Source organism: Pagrus major, chromosome 16 (assembly GCF_040436345.1).
Source record: "Pagrus major chromosome 16, Pma_NU_1.0".
In the NCBI taxonomy this organism is placed as follows: domain Eukaryota; kingdom Metazoa; phylum Chordata; class Actinopteri; order Spariformes; family Sparidae; genus Pagrus; species Pagrus major.
In genome coordinates, this window is record NC_133230.1 from 21,761,743 (window position 1) to 21,782,605 (window position 20,863).

The 20,863-nt window shown below is 41.7% G+C and overlaps 1 protein-coding gene across 4 annotated transcripts in view; it reads right to left on the minus strand.

Moving 5' to 3' along the window:
* Positions 1–20,863, minus strand: part of eml1 (EMAP like 1) — a 43,162-nt gene that overhangs the window by 11,226 nt on the left and 11,073 nt on the right. For 2 of the 4 annotated variants that reach the window (XM_073483998.1, XM_073483999.1), the window contains exons 2-6: positions 12,658–12,840; positions 7,296–7,434; positions 4,111–4,236; positions 3,950–3,978; positions 2,539–2,565 (exon numbers count right to left, since the gene is read on the minus strand). In XM_073483998.1, the coding sequence (XP_073340099.1) occupies positions 2,539–2,565; positions 3,950–3,978; positions 4,111–4,236; positions 7,296–7,434; positions 12,658–12,840 (504 nt within the window). Of the gene's footprint in view, positions 1–2,538; positions 2,566–3,949; positions 3,979–4,110; positions 4,237–7,295; positions 7,435–12,657; positions 12,841–20,863 lie in introns of those variants that run through there. The other 2 variants (XM_073484001.1, XM_073484002.1) reach the window with 2 other exon arrangements.

Genomic DNA, 20,863 nt, shown 5'->3' on the forward strand with positions numbered 1-20,863 from the left:
TTAGAAAAGTGGATAATGAGAAATCCTCATCAAATGTAAAACACTGGAAACGAAATCATGCAGAAAACAAAACAAACAAAACGAATCATAAATGTCCACAAAGGTTGTTTTTTTTCTAATCTCATTAGAAATGTAAAAGAAGTTCCCAATCTCACCCATAAGTCTGTGTAATATAAGTGTAAAGTGAGATTGGGACTTGTTTTATTATTTCTTTTGATTAGGTGAAGCTAAATCTCTCTGCAACTTTATGGGTATAAGAGGACATGTGGCCATAGTGTTTTTAAGGGTACAGATGTGATATAAAACCATGGATTTGGCTCTGCACTGACTGCCTTGATAACTGGAATAAACACACATCTAGAGAGGTGAATGTCCACTGGGGGTTTCCAAACTAGTAACAGATCTGGAAGTACTGGCTGGGAGACTTGACGGGGCTGCGATAACTGGGTGTATCGAGGAGAGAGTATGATGACAAACTCCCTGTCTTTCTCAACTGGATGTTAATACTCGGGGTCTTTCTGGCCGGTGGCACCTTAGCGGCCGCGCCAACCCTTCTGGCCGTGGTGGCCTTGCTGCTTTCTGGGGTTAGTTTCGAGCTGGTGGCTGAAAGGGCCGTAACAGTCGAGGCTGCGCGGCTGCCGCTGGTCCCCGTCCGTTTGGCAGAGCGGCTGAGGTAAATCTGCACTGTGACTACAACGTAGATGAGGGACAAGAGCAGAGGAGCCGCAAAACGATGGAGAGGGGTTGTGGAGGTTGTCAGGGCCAGTTGGGTGGAGGGGGCCAAACAGGGACAAGCAGGGGCAGAGGAGCAAGACATGTAAAGGGTAGAGGAGGTTGGTAGAAGAAGTTAGACAGATTTTGTGTCACATTTAGTAAAAAGCAACATGAAACTGGCAAAACACAAAGTAACAAAATAAAAAAGCAGGGAACTGCTGTTGAGTGTTATAATCAAACACTGGGATCTTATTTTGAAGTTGTAGTTATTAATACACATTTTGGGCCTGTAAAAAAACAACAACAGAGTGAAAAACTAGGTTTCTCCTTAAAGGGATTCATAAAGTAAGTCTGGCACTATGTAGTTTTAATCAGAAGAGAAAAGCTCTTCATTGACTGATTTTTTTATGCCTCAACAAACTCTCTTCGCTTTCATGACTGAATAAACCGAACAAACGAACTGACCTCGAGGACAACACAATTTAAAGCTGTTTAACTTTGTTTATATTTCCATTTTCACATTCATTGCAGAAAGTGTAAATTCTTCTCTGTGCTCACTGAAGATCCGATTTTAAGAGGCGGCTGATGAGTGTGATCTGTGATATCACAAATAGTTCGGAAGCCAATCCTGGTGCAAACGAAATATATTAGGAGTAGGTGACATTTTAAGGATTTTAGTAATTATACTTGTTGTCTGCAAAAACCCTTTGAGACACACATGGGTCTCAATACAAGTGTGGAGGGGATCAATTTTGTCTTGATAACTACTGCATAGTTTTAAAATTCTTTGGGATTCTAATAATTATTCAGTGGAACAAACTGAGAGCTTTACGGGAAAAAATCCCTCTTTAATGAAACTGCTCAGAACATACTGTCGACGTACTGTATGCAACCTGTGACGAGTGGATGTAAGCTTCTGCTTCATTTTAAGAGGTCACCAGCCAATAAGGTTGAGAACCACTGGTCTACATGCTTCCAAAGGTAAAATGGTTGTTTAAAGAATGAATTATCCTGTAAGACGACTGGGTAAACAGCAATATATCTGTGAGGAAATGAGCCTCAACTCCATTCTTTTCTAAATCCTTGGCAGCTTTGTGAATACTTTTCTGAAGGGAGGCTACACACAAACAGACGACACTTCAGAGCATGTGAGGAAACTACAAACAGTAAAATCGAACAGACTTCAATAGGAACTACAGCAGAAAAGAGACTCAGTGTGTTTGTTATGCAAATATTCATTTGGAGTGCCGGAAGACAATAAGAGCAGCGGCAAAATCTACTCGCTCTCAGCTGCAGCGAGGAATCTCAGAGCAGAGGATTTAAAAGTGTTCGCAGTGAAACTCAAAGCGACTGCGAGGAAGCGTGTGTCAGAAATCTTTGTGTTGTTACTATGGTGACAGAGACTAAATGCCTACAAGCGAAAGCGCGGCTGTGAGCAAACACGCACACACATGTTTGGGTGGAACGGCAGCTTCATCCGCAGTTAAACAACAAGTGTGGAGACACACGGGTGAACTGCAAACACTGCAATCACACTCTGACGCAGCTCTCAGTGCAGGTTAGGTAGGATGTGTGTGTGTTAGTCTAAGGACAATAAAGGTAAGGTCACTTTCACTCACACACACTTTGTCAACCCACTCCTGCCCCTGTCTGGACAGCTCACTGATCACTGCACCAAAGAGAATCTCTACATTTACAGGATATTCATTAATTTTTCAAAATAAAAATACAGGTTTTATCCAATGCATTGCACAAGTCATCTGCAGTGTCCAGAGAGCTGTGTAGGCCGGGGGCTTTAAGGGGAGGGAGGGGTGGTCAGCCTACCTTTGCAGTGGGTCACACGTCGCATCCCTTGTAAAGGTCACAGAGAAAGACACAAGCACCAGGTGAAGGGTGGCACCAGGTGAATTCCTCACTTCCTGGTCTGCCCTAATCTGAGTGCACTTCCTGTTTCCTGCTGCTAATGAACTGCATCTTAAAAGCTCTTCATTTCCTGTGTGATGGTTTATGGTGATTCAATAAATTCTCCTTTGGTTCTGATTTTTGGTTTGTTTTATTCTTCCATCAGCTGTTGTTTCTAACTATGCACAAAAAAGTGCTTACACTGACTTGGAGCACATTTCCTTGAATGAAATGAACCACTTTGCATGTAATGACTTCATGTATTGCAGGTAAGCAGTATATTGGCAGAGTTCACTGCTGTAATTATCATCTGTATCGGTTAATTGTCACCCGGTGGCAGTTTATGTCCACGACACTGCCCTGATCACGCCACTTTGCAGGAGATTATTTGTCTGTAATGAATTCAAATGTCCAATAAGTGGTGTGCAGTGGTAATAATTAACCCTGTGGCACTTTCTCCTCGTCAGCATCAACCTTAGGGATATTTAAAGAGCAATTAATGGGCTAACACTTGCATAATGTTATGCGACTAATTTTTACTGTGTTACTCTGCCTCGTAATCTGATGGTTTGCAAACACACTAAGAACATGTATTTTTATATCTGCTGTTACTAGACCTCAAACTAAACACATATTTAAGGTAGTTTGTTGGGATGCAAAGCCAACTGAAGAAAAGTGGAGCCAGGTAATGCAAATTAAAAACAGCAGTTCAATTTACACAAAAATCAATAGCACGCTGGAGATGGAAATTCTGATCAATACTCATTTCATTTCATCTTCAGCCCCATTGTCTTGTGTCTGCCCTGCTTTGTGTTTGGAGAATAAACTGTGAGATGGTTGTCTTGTCTCGTGACGAGTTCTGGATTAGAATGCTAAAAACATTTAATGGGAGACCCAAACCTTAAGTAGTACACGACTAAAGTTTGATTTACACAATGCAGAGGGAGCTTGTTAAAAAGAAAACAATGCATGGAAGTGTGGATGTGAAGATGTAGTGATGGATGACTGGTTACTTGTGGATGAACAGATCATGGAAAGAATGAATGATTAAGACACAACATCATGAAGAGACGCCCTCAGTGGTCCTCTGTGTGCAGGAAACAGTCCAAGGCACTGACTCAGATTAAAGCTAACATCAATTTCTGTCTTGTTTTGGGCACACAATACATTATTATTAATTTTGACAGCCTTCCTTCTAAAATGAGTTGACCTTTTACTGACACAGGGAGCCACTGAGCGCCTGGTGTGTAATGGCTCTTGATGGATTGTATCATTGCATGAAACTATCAAAGCTGTCAGGCTACAGAGCCATAAAAGAGCCTCTAGTTCTTACCTGCGTTGAACACTGGATCCCTCTGTTTGCTGCAAAGTAAATGAGTAAACAGGTAAACCATTGATTATAAGGAGATCAGTGTGTTGGCCTCCTGTCTTGATTAGACAGAAAACCTCATTGACTGTGAAGATGGAGGAAAGCTGGCTTTAACATGACGTTACCTGTCACTTCTTTTGCCGCTTGAGTTGCTGCCGGTGGATCCTGCGCGAGTGCGGTTGCCCTTGTCGCCTGAATCTTTCCGCGTAAGGGTTCCCACGTGTTCGTTTGAGTTGGCTCGCCTCACAGTGCTGTGGTGAGGAGAAAGGTGGACAGAGGCAAAAAAAAGAGAGAAGGGAGGGGGGGAAGCACAAGAAATAGGTCATAAAAGTGCCTGACGCTGCTTTTCTAAAAATGCCCTCTGGTTAAGTTTTCATCCAGGAAATAGCTTCTGAAAGAACGTATAGCTCAGACGTTTTTTTTTTTTTTTAAAGTGTGACTCTTTTCTAACAGTGTCAGAGAGAATTTGCACCGAAGCAGAAGAGAAAGAAAGAAATGTGGATATTCGTTGTTTCCTCACTCTCTCTTTACTGTGGTGTTCATAACCACAACATCAGTACCGACCTGTGCAAATCTGCATATCAGTGGTGCAGACAGCCTGCCTATTCACAACAATGAAAAGGCTCCATCAGCAGTCCAATGGCCAGTAGGCACAGTCACCTAATCCACCCTATGGGAGAAAAGTCTATTCAAATCCTAAAACTGGCCGCTGGCCGTTATCCCTTCTGGAGAGCCTGTGTGTGTTTGTTCAGTAAAGAGCAGAACAGAATAGAAAGAAGAGAGAGAGAGAGAGAGAGAGAGCGAGAGAGAAACTGTTGTTTGCTGTGTTATCCCATGAGGAATCATAGTAATTGGGCCATGGGGCATTGGGGAAGGCTGTTGTGTGTGTATGCCAGCACTGATGGGATTGTGACCAATCTGCAGTTTAGACTAATCCCACACACAGACGGTAAACAACTCAAACTCCAAAGAACGATGCGTCAAACAGCAAACAGCGAGCGTTAGCAATGAGCGAAATGGTGAAAGGGAATGTCACAGTTATTATGTAGCTTGGTGAAGGGGATTAATAACATAGTTAGCACGGATCAGAGCAGCCATGATGTTAAATAGTGACCAGTACGCTGTAACTTCCTCTCACCTGAGGGGCAGGTAGAGAAATCTGGTAGAGTGAGACAGAGAAGACAGAGTGGACAGATTCACAGGACATCACATTGTAGGTGGACGGGACACAAACAGGGTATGACATCACTTTATCAGAGAGAGACAATACATGACAGCGAGAACATGCAAGACAGGAGAGATGGGAAAGACAGACAACACCAAGATAAACAGGAGAGACGACTGATGCACTGTAAACTCTTACTTAAAAAAAGCATGCAAACCAATTAAACTCTACAAAAATTAAGTGAAATTCAAGTGAAATATACTGTCTTCTGAAAAATTTTGCCCAAAAATAAACCTTCAGTCATTATCTACTCAGTCCCATGCTGATCGAAAAGCCGGATGAAGTTTCGTAGTCCACAAAACATTTCTGGAGCTTCTCAGCAAAACAGTGTCGGAGCATTTCCCTAAACAACTGAAGCAGACGAGGAACAGGAAACAGGAAAAAAACAAAACCTAAAATGGTCCCATACAGCTAATACAAGTCATCAGAAGCCCTGAGATCCCAAATTGATTAAAGAGACGTTACTTAAACCCTCGACGTGCAGTAACGCTTTCACTCTACTTCCTCTGGTGAGCATATAATAACTGAGTTTTTACTTGTAGGTGAACTGCCTTTCAGTTGGGTTAACAAATATGACCTTTCCTTTGTATTTACTTGAACAGCAATCTGATTTATTTTGTTAAAAACCAAAAAAAAACTGCCTTGAATAGACCAAGTAAATCTTACTTGTTTAACTTTATTCACTCTGCAATCAATTGTAAAATCGATCTTGCCACCTGACAATATTTAAATCCACATGAATTAAAAATCAGGATAATTCTATGAAGAAGATTGTGGATTATACCGAATCTCATCTGCAATATAATGCCAAGAGGATGTCCCAAAAATGTCTAAATTTCAGTGGATGGACAAATTCAAGTCCTCTATTTAGCACAGCAGCATGAACACTCATTCAATAGCTTCATTCATATCAGACACTGAGGTCATGTGTATTTTTTCTGGAAATTTCATGGTTTAAACAAGCTGGAAGGAATCAATCATGTACAGAATGGATTTCTTATTGGCTCATTACAGTCATTTTACACTTAATCTATTTTTTTTTTTCAATTTTTAGGCCAATAAATAAATACAATTATGAGACATTCAGTATTTCTCCACAAGAATTTGCTGTGGGCACTGTGGAGAAGGATTTGAAACAGTACTGAAGCCACTATGGTGGAAAATGTAAAAATAAATACAACTGAGCAAACAGATCTCTCTAGACTTGGCCTAATGACTTCAGTTTAAAATCTTGGCTCTAGTACAAGTTAAAGTTTGAGAAACTGTGAATTAGAAAGAGTCAGTCAAGCTCAAAAGGCAAGAAAACTCAACAAGGTAACAAACCAGACCAAATCACATTTCCTGTCTTGCTTCTTGTTTGGGGGTTTGTTCCTACAACAATCCTCATCCTGGCTACATTTCAATCTGCAGAACCATTTCTTAACTGTCCTCTCCAGTAAACCTCAAGGTGAGAGTCAGCAAGTATTAAAAGTATCAACTCTCAGTATCAGAAAACATCCCCGAAGCAGAAATAAGAGAACACACATGGAAAATCAAAGAAACGACGCCACAGGGGGGTTCACATCTGTTTGGACTGGAGCCGTTCTCTGCTGTCTGCGGAGCTCCATATGATTATGGTAATGTCATCCAGAGATGGGAAAAGGCTATTGTTCCCCTGACAGACAAGATTGATAACCTGCGCTCCACATGCATGTATAAACACACACACGCACACACGCACAACAGAGAAGCAGAGACACTGGTGATGACACTGTTCCTCTGTTTATCAGCCTTGTTTAATGTCAGCTGATAAAAAGCCATAAATATGATGATTTATGGCTCGAATTAGATGATGTGGCACAGACGGACAGTGGCGCAAAAGTCTCTTGAGGCAAATAAATGTCTGTACACGAATACGTGATACATGCAAGACCTCACAACCTGGACTGCATGTAGCTCACATCAGGATTTAACACGTTTACAAGGGAGTTAACAAGGCACAAAGGTTCAGTAAAGAAACACTAAAAGATCGACTGAATTCGGCAGAAAACACTCGACTTGAGCCGCAGCAACATGTACAGTCAAAAGTTCCCTAAAATGTGATACCTCTTGTTGGCTGGTGTGCTGTTGTCCTTCCTGGATCCAGATCCAGATGGGGAGGGCAGAGTCCCGCTGCCTTTCTTTGGTAGGATGGTCCCGTTGTTTACTGTGGGCCGTAACGGCAGGGTGGCGATCATTGGCCTGGCTGGAAGGAACAAGACAACAACAAGCGGCGTGTTCAGAACAATCTGGATTTAAGACTATTATCAACTGCTGTGGAGTCATTAAAGCAACCTGTGAGAGTGAGGAGTTACAGAATGCTGGTCAGAACGTTGCATCTCCTGATGTATTGTAACATTTTCATGTTTAGTGAAAATCAACAGAGCTGTATTTGGCATCCCAGGAGGAGTGGTGTAGTGGAAAGCCTCCCAGCATGCACTGGAGTAACAGGTTTATGGATCCCACTATTAGTTTATTCATGTCTCTACAGTGTTCTCATTGTTCCTGCAGTTCATCTATATACAGTCGTCCTCAAAATTATTCATACCCTTGCTAATTTTTGTGATTTTCTATTTTTGTGATGAACTGACTGCATTTTTTCAAGTTTGTTTATGAGGTATACGTGACCAACAAGTGAAAGAAAGACAACAATACACAATTCAAGAAATTCTTCATTTCAGGGGTATTTTATTCATGGATTCCCAAAAAATGCCATGTTCAAAATTATTCATACCCCTGACAATGTCTCAACAAAAATCTTTGTCCTGTGGTTATTTCAAAATGTTACAATGGAATAAATACCATTAACATTGTTGAACAAATGTTAAACACTGATTTAAAAAAATAGCATCTTTCCAGAAGAGTATAAATAGAGGAAAAGTGTTCTGGTCATTCTCAATTTCTGGTCATCATGGTCAAGAAGAAGGAGCTCAGTGAAGACCTACGTCGATGTCTTGTGCATGCCCACAGTGAAGGAAAGGGTTACAAGGCCATTTCAAAGCAGTATGATGTCCCTGTGGCAACCGTCCAGAGCATAATTAACAAGTACAAGAAATTCAATACTGTTAAAAACCTCAGCGGGCGTGGCAGGAAGCGTAAGGTGTCCCCCAAACTTGCCAGGAAAATATGCCGAGAGGTCAACAACAACCCCCAGACCACAACCAAGGCCCTAATTGAAACGCTTGACCAGTCAGGGACAAAGGTCTCACGGTCCACCATTGAGCGAGTCTTGCACAGAGGAGGTCTCCATGGACATAGGCCTCAGAAGACGCCGCTGCTCAGGAGGAAACGTGCAGGCTCGCCTGGCCTTTGCTAGAGGTCATTTGAAGCAAGATCCCAGCTTTTGGTCAACCATCCTGTGGTCTGATGAGACCAAGTTGGAGTTATTTGGCCATATGGATGCTCAATATGTCTGGAGGAAGAAAGGCGAAGCATATAAACCAAAGAACACTGTGCCCACAGTCAAGTACGGTGGTGGAAGCATAATGCTATGGGGATGCTTCTCTTCCAGTGGCACAGGGAACCTAGTCAAGGTCCAAGGAATAATGAAAAAGGAAGATTACATCAGGATCCTTGATGAAAACGTGAAGGAATCTGCTGAGAAACTACAGCTTGGCCACAACTGGACGTACCAGCAAGACAATGATCCCAAACACACTGCCAAGGTAGTGAAGAAATGGTTCAAGGACAATGATGTCAACGTCCTAGAATGGCCAAGTCAGAGTCCTGACCTGAATCCCATCGAGAACTTGTGGCATCACTTGAAGACCAGAGTGATGGCTAGGAAACCGACCAACCTGACCCAGCTTAAGGCTTTCGCAAAGGAGGAATGGGCAAACATCCCACAGGAGACATGCAGGAAGCTTGTGGACACATACAAGAATCATCTCAAAGCAGTCATAAAAAACAAAGGCTATGCTATTGACTATTAAAGAAAGACATTGGACTAGGGTATGAATAATTTTGAACATGGCATTTTTTGGGAATCCTTGAATAAAATACCCCTGAAATGAAGAATTTCTTGAATTGTGTATTGTTGTCATTCTTTCACTTGTTGGTCACGTATACCTCATAAACAAACTTGAAAAAATGCAGTCATTTCATCACAAAAATAGAAAATCACAAAAATTAGCAAGGGTATGAATAATTTTGAGGACGACTGTATGTGCTGATAATCAGTTCTGAGAAGCTAATTCAGCATAATGCTAAACTGGAAACCTCAATTCTGAAGAACTCAACATTTATCATGTTGTGGCCTAAACTTAACATGTTTAAATGATACAAAATGGCTTTAATTACTACATTAATTACATCAAAACATAAACAAACATTATTAACAACTCTTATGAATACCTAAGGCAATACTGTTAGCTAAGTTTAATATTTTCCTGGAAGGTTTGCTTTGTCCACCTTGTGCCATAAGATATGTGTCACCACCAGTGATGAAAAGTAAGTACATTAACTCAAGTGCTAACTTGAGGTCCTATATTGTAGCTTTTACTCAACTACATTTATTTAATAGCTTTAGTGACTAGTTAATTTGCAGATTCAGATTAATAAGATAAAATATAATTCATAAATTATGATTGAAGGTTGCTGTCCATTAATATAAGACTGAACTAATCCTCGGGGGAAATTCCCAAGGTACCCAGCAATATATGGAATAATTTAAATTGGCTCCAGTTTATCAGCTGCAATATTAAACTGATGAACACATGAATGCATCAGTAATTATAATCCTATAATGTATATTATTCTGGAATGGGCCATTATGCACAATGTGCACTTTTACTTTTGTTGCTTTGTGTGCATTTTGATGCTGATACTTTTGTTTTTTTAGTCAAGTGAAATTGGAATAGAGAGTATTTCTACAATGTGGTATTTTACTAAAGTGAAAGAGCTGAGTACTTCTTCTGCCGCTGGCAATTGAGATATTGCTGTATTAATACAATAATAATGTTCATAAAAACTTAAATTGAACACTTGCTCATTTTAACTGATATATAGTGCACCTCTTTCTGTTGTAGCTTTAACTACATCATAAAATACTCCCTCAGTATCATGGTATCCATGTAGAGTTGCACAGTGTAATGTATCACAAGGATGAAAGTAAACACAGCACATAAGAATCATATTATTCCAAATGTAATTCAAATATTAATTAGCTGTATTTTCTTATTTTATTGATAATATAGTTCTGTTTTAGTGAGTTGTTTAAACAGATCACATATGTTCACAAATCATTTGCAGGAGGTGATTCGACAAAAGAAAAGGGTCATGCACACACAGACACTTTGACGCACACACACATGCCCGTCAGGCTAGCCCAGAATAACAAATCCAAGCTGCAGCTTTATCTGCAGTGATAAATATTTAATAGACCCTGTTCATTCAGCTGACAAACACACACACATGCATGCGCACTCAGGCCTACACACACACATTGCTCTGTTATCTTTCATGTAGTAATTACACAGCAGGGGCAAACCGAGGATGTAATTTCGTTAGCATGTTAAAGAAGATGAATGTGTCCCTGTGTGTGTGTCCATGACTGTACATGTGCAGTCTGTGTGCCTGGCTTAAGCTTTGTGAAGCTGATCATTCAGTTTAGGGAGGTAGGCTGCTGCCTCCCCGTAGCATCAAGTGGAGAGCAGTAAAGGAAAGCAGCTTGGAGTCTGAGTCATCCTCCGGCTCCCAGATCAAACTGAAACTTCTTCCGTCCACAGTCACTCCGGAGACTGGAACTGGCAGCAGCTCAGAATCACAATCTGTTTCTGGTTCATCATTCAAATGCACATTTGAGCACATAAAAAGGGATGAAGTGCAGCTGATTTCACATGCATGACTTCATCAGCCTCTTGCGTGAAGATGCTGTTTAAGAGACATGATTGTAACACATGCAATATTGTACAGAAAAGAGTATCAATCTATGATGTTCAGTGAGTTCTTATCCTGTGATTATGTGCTGATTGTGGCGGAACCAGAAGAGAATCAGGCAAGTCACACAGGATCTTTTCCTAACCCCAACTAAATGGTTGTTGTGCCTAAACCTAACCAGACCATGAACACAGTCTTAAACACAACATAAAATTAGAAACTTAACCCAAAGAAACACAAGCTGCAACATGAGTTTGCAGAAACACACATTGCCAACAATTATCTTGGCAATTGGGTTGTTGTGTTGATGTTTTTGGTTAGATGAAAAGATCGATACCGATCTACGATCTGATCCTATCTGATCCGATACAATACAATGTGATATTATATACCTTATTGTCCCCTTTGGGAATTTTTTTCTTGGGCTCAGTGTAGCTGCAATCTAATAGCTATCCATTCAATATGAAGTTGCAGCCAGAATCCTGTTAGTTTAGCTTAGCACAAACACTGGAAAATGGATGAAACAGCTAGCCTAGCCTAACCTTAATAGTGATCTTTAGAGGTGCTTGTAAGAGGACTTTGTTAATACTGGACAGAGCTAGGCTAACTGTTTCCCCTTGAATTCACTCTTTATGCTAAGATAATTGCTTGCACGCCGTGACAGACACTAAAGTGATGTCAATTTTCTCATCTAAATCCTGGCAAGAAACCTCACAAGTCTATTTGCCAAAATGTCAAACTACTCCTCCATTGTAACTTTTACAGCTGAGGCTGCAACCACTTACATTGCCAGGTGTGAATGCTGTTAAATACTTGTGACATTACATCATGACATTTTCAGTTGGAATGAAACAACACAGTGACAACCGTTCTTCTCTTTTTTGACAGGGACAAGAGTTTGAGGGCTGATTTGTCATTCAACAGAAACGTTGCATACACGCAGATGTAAACATAAAATGTGCTTAGCAGCTTATTCTCACTAATTTGTGGTGGCCCATAGGTCAATTAAAATCATCAATGAGTTCTTGGATTTAGAAGCAGTATAAAGAGGCATGATGAGTGTTTATAATGCAGACACAAATGCCCCCTGGCTAAAACCATTTCTATCTCCAGACTCAGACCATGGTGCATTGACCTCAGGCAGTGTAGTACTGAAAGTAACTGTGTGTTTCCTGGTGAAATACTACAGTGTGGACTACATAATTCCAGCAGGCAGTGACTGAAATGTGCTTTTTGTAAACACAACACCAGGCCTGGTTAGTGCAGACAGACTTCACAGTCAGCATACCTGGCTTCCCAACATTGCTGTCTGCTGAGGGAGACTTTCTCATCAAAGCAGGGTCTATACACATGACGCACAACACGTTTAACAACACAACACAGTCCAGGAGAGGAGAGGACAGGAGGGAGAGAGAGAGAGGAGACCGACAACCAGTCAGAGAAAGGAAATGATCAGGAAAGAAAGCGGAAAACGGAGATCTCCAAAAACGACCCCGTTGTTCGACATCCCAGAAAGAGTAACTGAGAGACCATGCTGATGTATATATGTTACCTTTGGTGGGTCCTCTGCGTGACCCCATGGCCTGCTGCTCCTCAGACGCGTTGAGCCGGCGCACCACGTCGGCCAGAGCAGACTTAAGCAGCTGGATCTCGTCCTCCTGCATCTGGACCCTCTGCTCCAGGGAGGCGATGCGGTCGGTCACCTCCATACTGCTGGCTGCTGATGCACTGTCATCTGAGGACACACATGTCAGAGATGTGGAAAGCGTTACAAAGCTGATACATCAGGCGAAGAGTTTTCTTTCACATAAAATCACTACTATCAACTTTTTTATATAAAAGGTTTTTTTATACCCTTTCATTCATGCAGATGGAGACAAATATAGGACAGAGAAAGACAGAAAGGAAGGACTGAAAAAGAAAGTGCAAAGCCAGGGTTGATATACAAACTCCATTCACACTATAATCTCACTTTTATGCTTTTTATACCCTCTGACTCTTTCTGTGAAAGGGTTCAGCTTCTGGTTCAAAGACCTGGCTGCTTTCCTATTGAACCTTTTATTCATGAGCCCGTCTGTCTGTTCGTTGAGTTTAAACTAACTTAACACGTCATTCCCACCACCTCTCCATCTTACCCCCCGATAGAGGCCAAGCACCGGCCACCGGGGTCCACTTCATTAATGGTAACACACACACACACACGCAGGCAGGGTCTCCTCCATTAAGACTTTGATGTCACAGGGACTTGATGAAATATTAATGTAAATCACTGCTGTGTTTTCCCTGCAGACTTGCAATAACAGTTTAATGCATTATGCATTAGAGAGCAGGCATCTGGTGATTAGGCAGATCTGCAGGCTGTGTTCCTCCTGTGAGTCTGAGCTGCCTGCTAACATTATGGGTTTCTGAGGAAGCGCTTGACTTCTGTAAATAACATGTTCAAACAATCAAGGACAACAGTGTTTTAAACGCATTTAAATATCTGAAATGTGTCGGAATTCAGACAATCTGGTGAAAGCAAAGTGGTGTGACGAGTCTATTAAATAAACATCCCTGATCAGAGCCTCTTAATGTCCAAAACATATAAAATGGCCTTTATACAGCTTGTACGGTGTAATCTAAGTCTCCAGAGGCCCTGAGATCCCAAATTGATTTGAAAAGACATTAAACACTCTCGACATGGGGTTGGGCTCGCACATCCACTTCAGATGGGTGTGCGCTAATGCTTTTAGTGTAACAGCTACACTAAAGACTTTGGCTAAAGAAAGGGTATAAATAACGTCTTTTCAAATAAATTTAGGATCTCAGGGCTGGACGAGCTGTATGGAGCCGTGGAGCGTTTTAAAATAAGTCCCCATCTACTCTGTAGTTGTTCAGGAGAATGCTGCAACTCTGTTTTACTGTGAAGCTCCAGAAATGCTTTGTGGTTAACAAAACTTCACCTGAATTTCCATCAGCATGGGGATGAGTAGATAATGACTGAAATGCAAATAAATTAACAAACAAGATTTTCCAACTGAGCAGCAAAGGTTATTCCATCTTGTGAAGGGCTCATTGCATGGGTGAAATAATCTTGATAAAAGATTTTAAATGCAGGCACACTGTAGGATTTGTGCAAAATTAAAATCCCTTTATTTTATATAACAATATGTATTTAAAATGACCAAAGCATTGCGACCTACAAGGGTCTTCGTCAGGGTCCTTGTTAGCACAGGTGTTTTTCTAATAAATAATATCATGGAAGTGTCACACTGACTGACAAATGATTAATATAAGTAATTGTTGTCTTTCATTTCAAAGCCAATCAAAAACCAAATCAAAACTGCCACATTTCTTAAGAAACACTTTCATCTCTCAAGTATTCAGAACTAATCTATAATCCCATCAGGTTCAGTGAGGTCAGTTTAATTTAACTGGCAGATTACGGCGGAAAACCAATTTCACAGATTTGTTTATGAGTGGACAAATTCCATTAGTGAGCCGGTTATGAATTGTTTCAGTCGGGAAAACCTTCGATGAGACGGGATGGTGAATGGCTGCATTAGGCAGATGGGACACTTGATGCTTGTAGCAGAAAATGGAAATCTGAACAGATTCAGCACGGCTGGATCAACCAATTACTTCTCAAACAGAAACACCAACACATACTGTACGCACACACAGAGGCGTCCTCCAGTGCCCTCTTTGATTTGACTGGAATCGCATCTGTCACTGTCACAGCTATTACTGGTGTTTTGTGATGAAAACACACATAGATTTCTCGGAAACACACTCTGCTTCACCGGCCACCCAGCGAAGCGCCATAATGAAAACTCACCATCTGGAGAAATGGAGTTAGGTGAAACCTGCGGGTGCACAATCTAATATATTACACTCCCAGCAGTGAAATACAATAAGAAATACTTCTGCTTTAGTTCAAACACTTATACATTCACTTACAGATTCATACTCAAAGGAGATGCTTCCTTCTTTCATAACTTTGTCTTCAGAAATAACTGTCTGCTCACCTGAGACGCTCTCTTTGAAGCCCTCCTTGCTCATATTCAGTGAATATCCTGAGATAAAGCCTCTATTATCTGTTCAGCATCTGTTGAGGGTCTGCTCCCAACACTGACACAATGACAGCATGATACCATGAGTCGTTGAGGTACAATGACTGGCTGTCACAGCTCCCCTCGGACATCCTCCCTCTGTCACCCCGCTCCCCGGTTTAATAGCTCTGGGGCAAGTTAACGCCCAATAACACGTTCAAACCAGAAAAGGTCATTGGAGCTTAAGTTTGGTGTTTGTTTTCTTACAGGAGCATGTGTGATGATAGTGTGACACTGATGTGCCTAAATTTGCTTTTGATGTGACAGGACTCTCTGGGGCGCAGGTCACGTGATTTCTGTCTGGAGACTCTGAATCAGTGAGATGTCAATCTTCATTTAACAACAAATCCATCACACATCACACCCCTGGACACTCGTCTCTCTCTTTCATCCCCACAAAAGCATCTCATTTCACCCCAGCACCCTCCTCTCCTCTCACACCTGTCAGCCGGCTGCTTAAATTACTTCATTTCTGCCAATCTTCCCCGTCAGAGCTTCTCCCTCGCTGTCTTTTTCTGTCCTTGTTTCATTATCTGGTCAATATGTGGCTGGATCACAAATCTGAGACGGAGAGCTATCTGCTCGCCCTAATGCATTGTGACACTATTACCTTTCTCTGCAAGGCCATGTCGTTCTGGCAGGACCACCTGCCTGCTTAAGTGCTTGTCCATCACTTCAGCCACAGCGACTCGATCAAGGGCGAACAGAAAGCAGGCACTCTCTTCAGTTCATTTTTCCTGCTCTAAAATAACCACACCCGCCCCTACTTTCATCTCCTCCTTATTCCTGAGTCATTTACTGACCTCGCCGCCATCAATTATGAACACTGGAGCATGCACAAATGCTCTGACCCATTTCCACCCTTTTGCACTCTCATCAACCAAGAAGATCAATACACTAAAGGAGTAACATACTAAAATAGTCCTGGCACTGTCACATTTCGAGCAGTACATGGCGACTTCATGTATAAAATATCTTCTGCAGCAGCCCTGAGCTGTCTGGCTTTCTTCTTTTATACGTGCACTTTTATATACCTTATAAAAACACGTGAGGATGTGAATATATAAGTACACACTCAAGGAATCAAAGAAGATGACGTGAAGGAAATTCCCTGTCGGGATACCAGCTGTCTCACCATGTGTTCGAGAACTCCTGCACACTGACAACCAGAGATTGATGTCTATTTTCTTTTCACCCAGCGGTGAAAAGCAGAGCAGAACAATAAAAGCTGAATTGACTTGATGGAAAGTTCAGCAGCCAGGTTAAGCTGCGCCCACAATGGGGAGTTTTGAAAAACCACCAACCAGTGTTTGCAGAAATCCAACAGATCAAAGAAACACGAGGCTGCAGGAAACAGCCTGTCACAACATTACGACTACAATTCCTGTTTTCCAGAGACAGAAAAGCTAACGCTGACTGCTAGCACGTCTTTCCCATTTGCTGGATGCAGACGGAAAACAGTTTGCCAACTGGTTTTAATTTCATAACGTGAGTGCACACGACCAGGTGGTGCACTGCCGTATCGTGCCAGTTCAGCTGCTGCAGATTGTGCCTCCAGGAAAGCCATCTCTCCCAAGACCAATGAGTCACACTTATTAAACAACCTGACTTCAGTCTGCTGCTGGCTTCACTAATGGAAGTCCAGACCCAATCATAATCAAATGGCATGCAGGATTTAATTTCATGCCAAGAGGTAAAGGAGGCAGTGATTTAGAGACAGACAGGGACTAAGGCAGAGGGGAGAGAGAGTTGAATTAGAGTGAATGTAGGTGGTGCAGTGAATAACCTTGATAATAAAACAAGAGTCTACAGACATGCTGGTAGCTCTGTGGGCTGTACTGAAGTATAGTGCTGCTTTTACTAATGCTAGTATGCTAAGGCTTTTCAGATGTGGTATCATCATGCGTCCTGAGTGATCCAAGCCCTGTCTGCCTCTGTGTCTGAAGGGAGTGGTACCTCCCAACAGCTGTTTGAACACACCGTTTCAACTGATTCACCTTTACACCAAATTTACTAAAGAATATAACATATTGGCGGTGTCTAAATTTACAAATCTATTTAATAATACAGTAAACAGTAACTTAAACATGATACTTCTTTGTCATCCCCAGACTCCCTTAAAAAAAAGCTCAATTTTGAGACTTGCTGCATTAGGAGAGACTTTCTAAACTCTGTGAAACGCTGTTTACAACAAATTCTTAACTATTTGAGTCTACCTGTTAATTCAGCAAACATTATACAAGAAGATATTTCATTCTTCATGTGAAAAAGTGTCTGTTTGATTCAGTGATGTATGTGTATATTTGCATATAGAGTGGGAAAGTGAGAGACACATTTAATGCCAGCGGTGAATTGACGGGCTTGAAGCTGTCCACCTGCGATCACTCAGGATGGATTGTAAAAACAAATGTGAACAGCCTCTAAGAGTATCATGTTAGCATGCTAACATCTGCATTTGCATTTAACACAAAGTACAGCTGAGGTTGATGAGGATGTCAATAGTTTAGCAGGAATTTGTTCAAAAATCAAAGTATTGGACAAAGTCATTAGAATTTATCCTCTGGGGACAATGAATGTCTTGACAAAGATTCATGGCAACCCATCCAACAGTTGTTAAGATATTTCCGTCTGGACCAAAGCGGTGGGCCAACTGACTGACACTGCCATCCACGCTGTCTGCATAGCTAAAAGGTTGAATTAATATGAATGCATGTTGCTGAATTTTAATAACATGCACAGTGCGAGACATGACAAATATCACGCTTGAAATTGCAGCATTTAGAAAATTGCCGTCTGCCCCAGGCATGACTGAAATCATCCATCAGGTGTATGTCAGCAGAATGAAAAATGAGACCGGAGAAAGAGCGAAAGCGAAGGAGAAAGAAAAAGTAAGTTAAAGTCTCATCAATCCTGTGTGTCACCTGCAGCGAGCAGAGAGGTGTGTTAGCTAATCAACTGGCCAGATTAGGGAGACAGATGCTTGGTTCACAAGCCACCTTGATGGCTCCTGCTGGACCGGAGCTTAGGGGCTATAAATAGACAGAGGTGGATCAGAGAAGGGAAGCCCTCACACGACCTGAGTGGAGATTAAAGAGGAGACGGTGCAGGGAGAGAGACAATCGCACAAACACTGACAGGGGGGTTAAAATAAAGATGGAACTGTTGATATGTGTGTGTGAGTCAAAGAGGAGAATGAAGGGAGGCCAAATGACCCCCACGAGAGACACGACTGTCCTCCTAAGAGCATGTTAAACCCTTCCAGCCCTTCCTTCCTCCCATCAGCTACATCCTTCCTTGGGTCAAATGCAGGTCAAATGGGATGATACAAGCTCCCCCACCTTGCTGCTCACACCATCACAAAGACTCCCACACATGCACCGACACTTAAACACACACACTGATGCACAAGCAGAGCCGGGTGTGGCTGAGTTAATGATCAGGTGATGCACCAAACACCATCAGCATTTTTGTCTGCCTACAGAGACCTAAGGGACTGTGTACAAATTATTAGAGGGGGAGGCGAGGTCAGGAAAGGGGCAGCATTGTGTGTTTTTTCTTCGAACCTCCGAATTACATCGCAGCAGTCCCTCGCTGGATTGATAAAAAAGAATCAAATTGCTGTAAATGATCGCTTTAGTGGGCACAGTGGGTCATTAAGGTGCACTTTCCCATAATGAAAAGTAAAACATTGAATGTGTATATATATATAAATCACTCATCTTAATTCATTTGTGCATTTGCCCTTTCAGTTTTTCAACGCTTGAAAGAGTTGTAGCGGCCCAGTACTGTTAAGATATTAGAGATATCAGATATAAGGTGGTGTTAAATGTCTTTTTTTAGGTGCAGATAAAATAATAACAATGCTGGGGAGTGTCTTGAAATTGTAATAAACTGAAATATAAGATGTAACCCCCCCTTCCAACAACAGTAACTTTGCTACAGTCCCTGAAGACTTTCTGAGACGGTGTGAGGAATCTGAAAGTCAAAAAGAGAGAGAGAAAAGACACGGCCCATTGAGGCAGAATAACTCCTTCTTAACTCCATACTGTATATACACCAATAACACCCTACACACACACACACACAATCACACAGTCCTGCACACACTGTCAAAGAGGAAGTGTTCACGGTGTGGCGGAGGGATTATGCTGGATATGTGGAGCAGATCTTGCTCAGCACTAGTGATCCCTACACTCAGGGGGTTTGAGCTTAGCAGCCGGCTGGATTTGTATTCTGTCTCTCTCTCCGTCTCTAACCTCCTTCACCTCTCCCTCTATTTGTCTGTCTCATGAAGCTGTGGTGGGATGGAGTCTTGAATCAAGGCTCAGAATGAATTGACTGTGGGAGGAAAAGAGAGACTGGAGGATTACACTTAAAGAGGGCTCGGCAGTTTTTCTCCAACATCTGTCCTCTGTTTCTCTTGCTCTCGTCTGTGCTGCTCAGTCCAATGACAGATTAGCTTTAGCGACAGACTTTTGGGAGGACATGTAGACTTCCGAGCGTGGGATGTTTGGAGCATTAATATGCTAAACTGGAGTGGAATTCAGAAAGCAACCTATGCAGTGTGCAGCCATAAAAATGACACTGACTTTGCAAAAGTAGTGTGTAGCATAAATTGGGCTTAGATACACATGGATATTGTCATATATTGGGATTTTTAAAGGATAGTTTAACACTGATTCAGATTTCCAAATGACTATATTTAAAGTTGCAATACTAAAGATTTTCATTGAGTCAAACCCTGTTATCGATAATTTTAATGGTCTGCATGTATTCAGCAAATGTCATTCAATGTATGTAAAGTGTGTAATTATATCTCTATGTAGTCATTTTCATTGTTAGTGGCGGGGTCCGCCATTCCAATTATGGATTCAAATGACCTTACATGCAAGAGAGATTAACGGAAAAAGATGCAGCAGCAACTGCTACGTGGTTTATGCTTTAATGTCTCTCCCTGCGTGGAGAAAAGGTCAAAGCCTTTGATGGCCTTTAGATAACGTTTATTCATCGGTTCTTCAGACAGGCTGCACAATGGCTGAAAAGGTTTAAAGGTGTAATTACGTCAAATCTGGCCAGAATTCGAAGGTCGCTTCAAAAATACAAGGTGCTGCATATCATATCAGAGTCAGATGGTGTACGGTTGTATTTTTCTGTTTGCTAATGAAAATAGATGGGAGAATATTTACTTACTTGACATTTTGTGAGTTTATTTTGCTTGTTTATTACAATAAAAGCTAGAGGAGCTTACAAAACGCATACATCTCTGAGCTGAAAAGATGGGGGCTATGGCTATTGGACTATCGCCTCTAGAGGTACAAAGTGGGATTATTGGACAGGACGTGCCGGGGCTAGCTGGTTAGCATGCTAACTTCCGTACACCTCTGCAACACAGTACATTGCCCCTTTAAGGTTTTAGGGTCTGCAAACTTGAGCGGGATGAAAAAAGTGCCAGCTCTGAGAACACACCACTGCTGCTATTTGCTATTTGAGCATTTCAAGTTACAGTGACCGAAACAGTCTCATTACCAGGTCGGGCAGGGTCCTGCCTTTAAGAGAAACAAAAAAAATCATTATTTGTTTTGTCTTGGACATATATGTATGCATATATAAGCCCCTTCCCTAATAAAAAAAACTCTTTGGATCTATATGAGTCGCAAGGGAGCCATG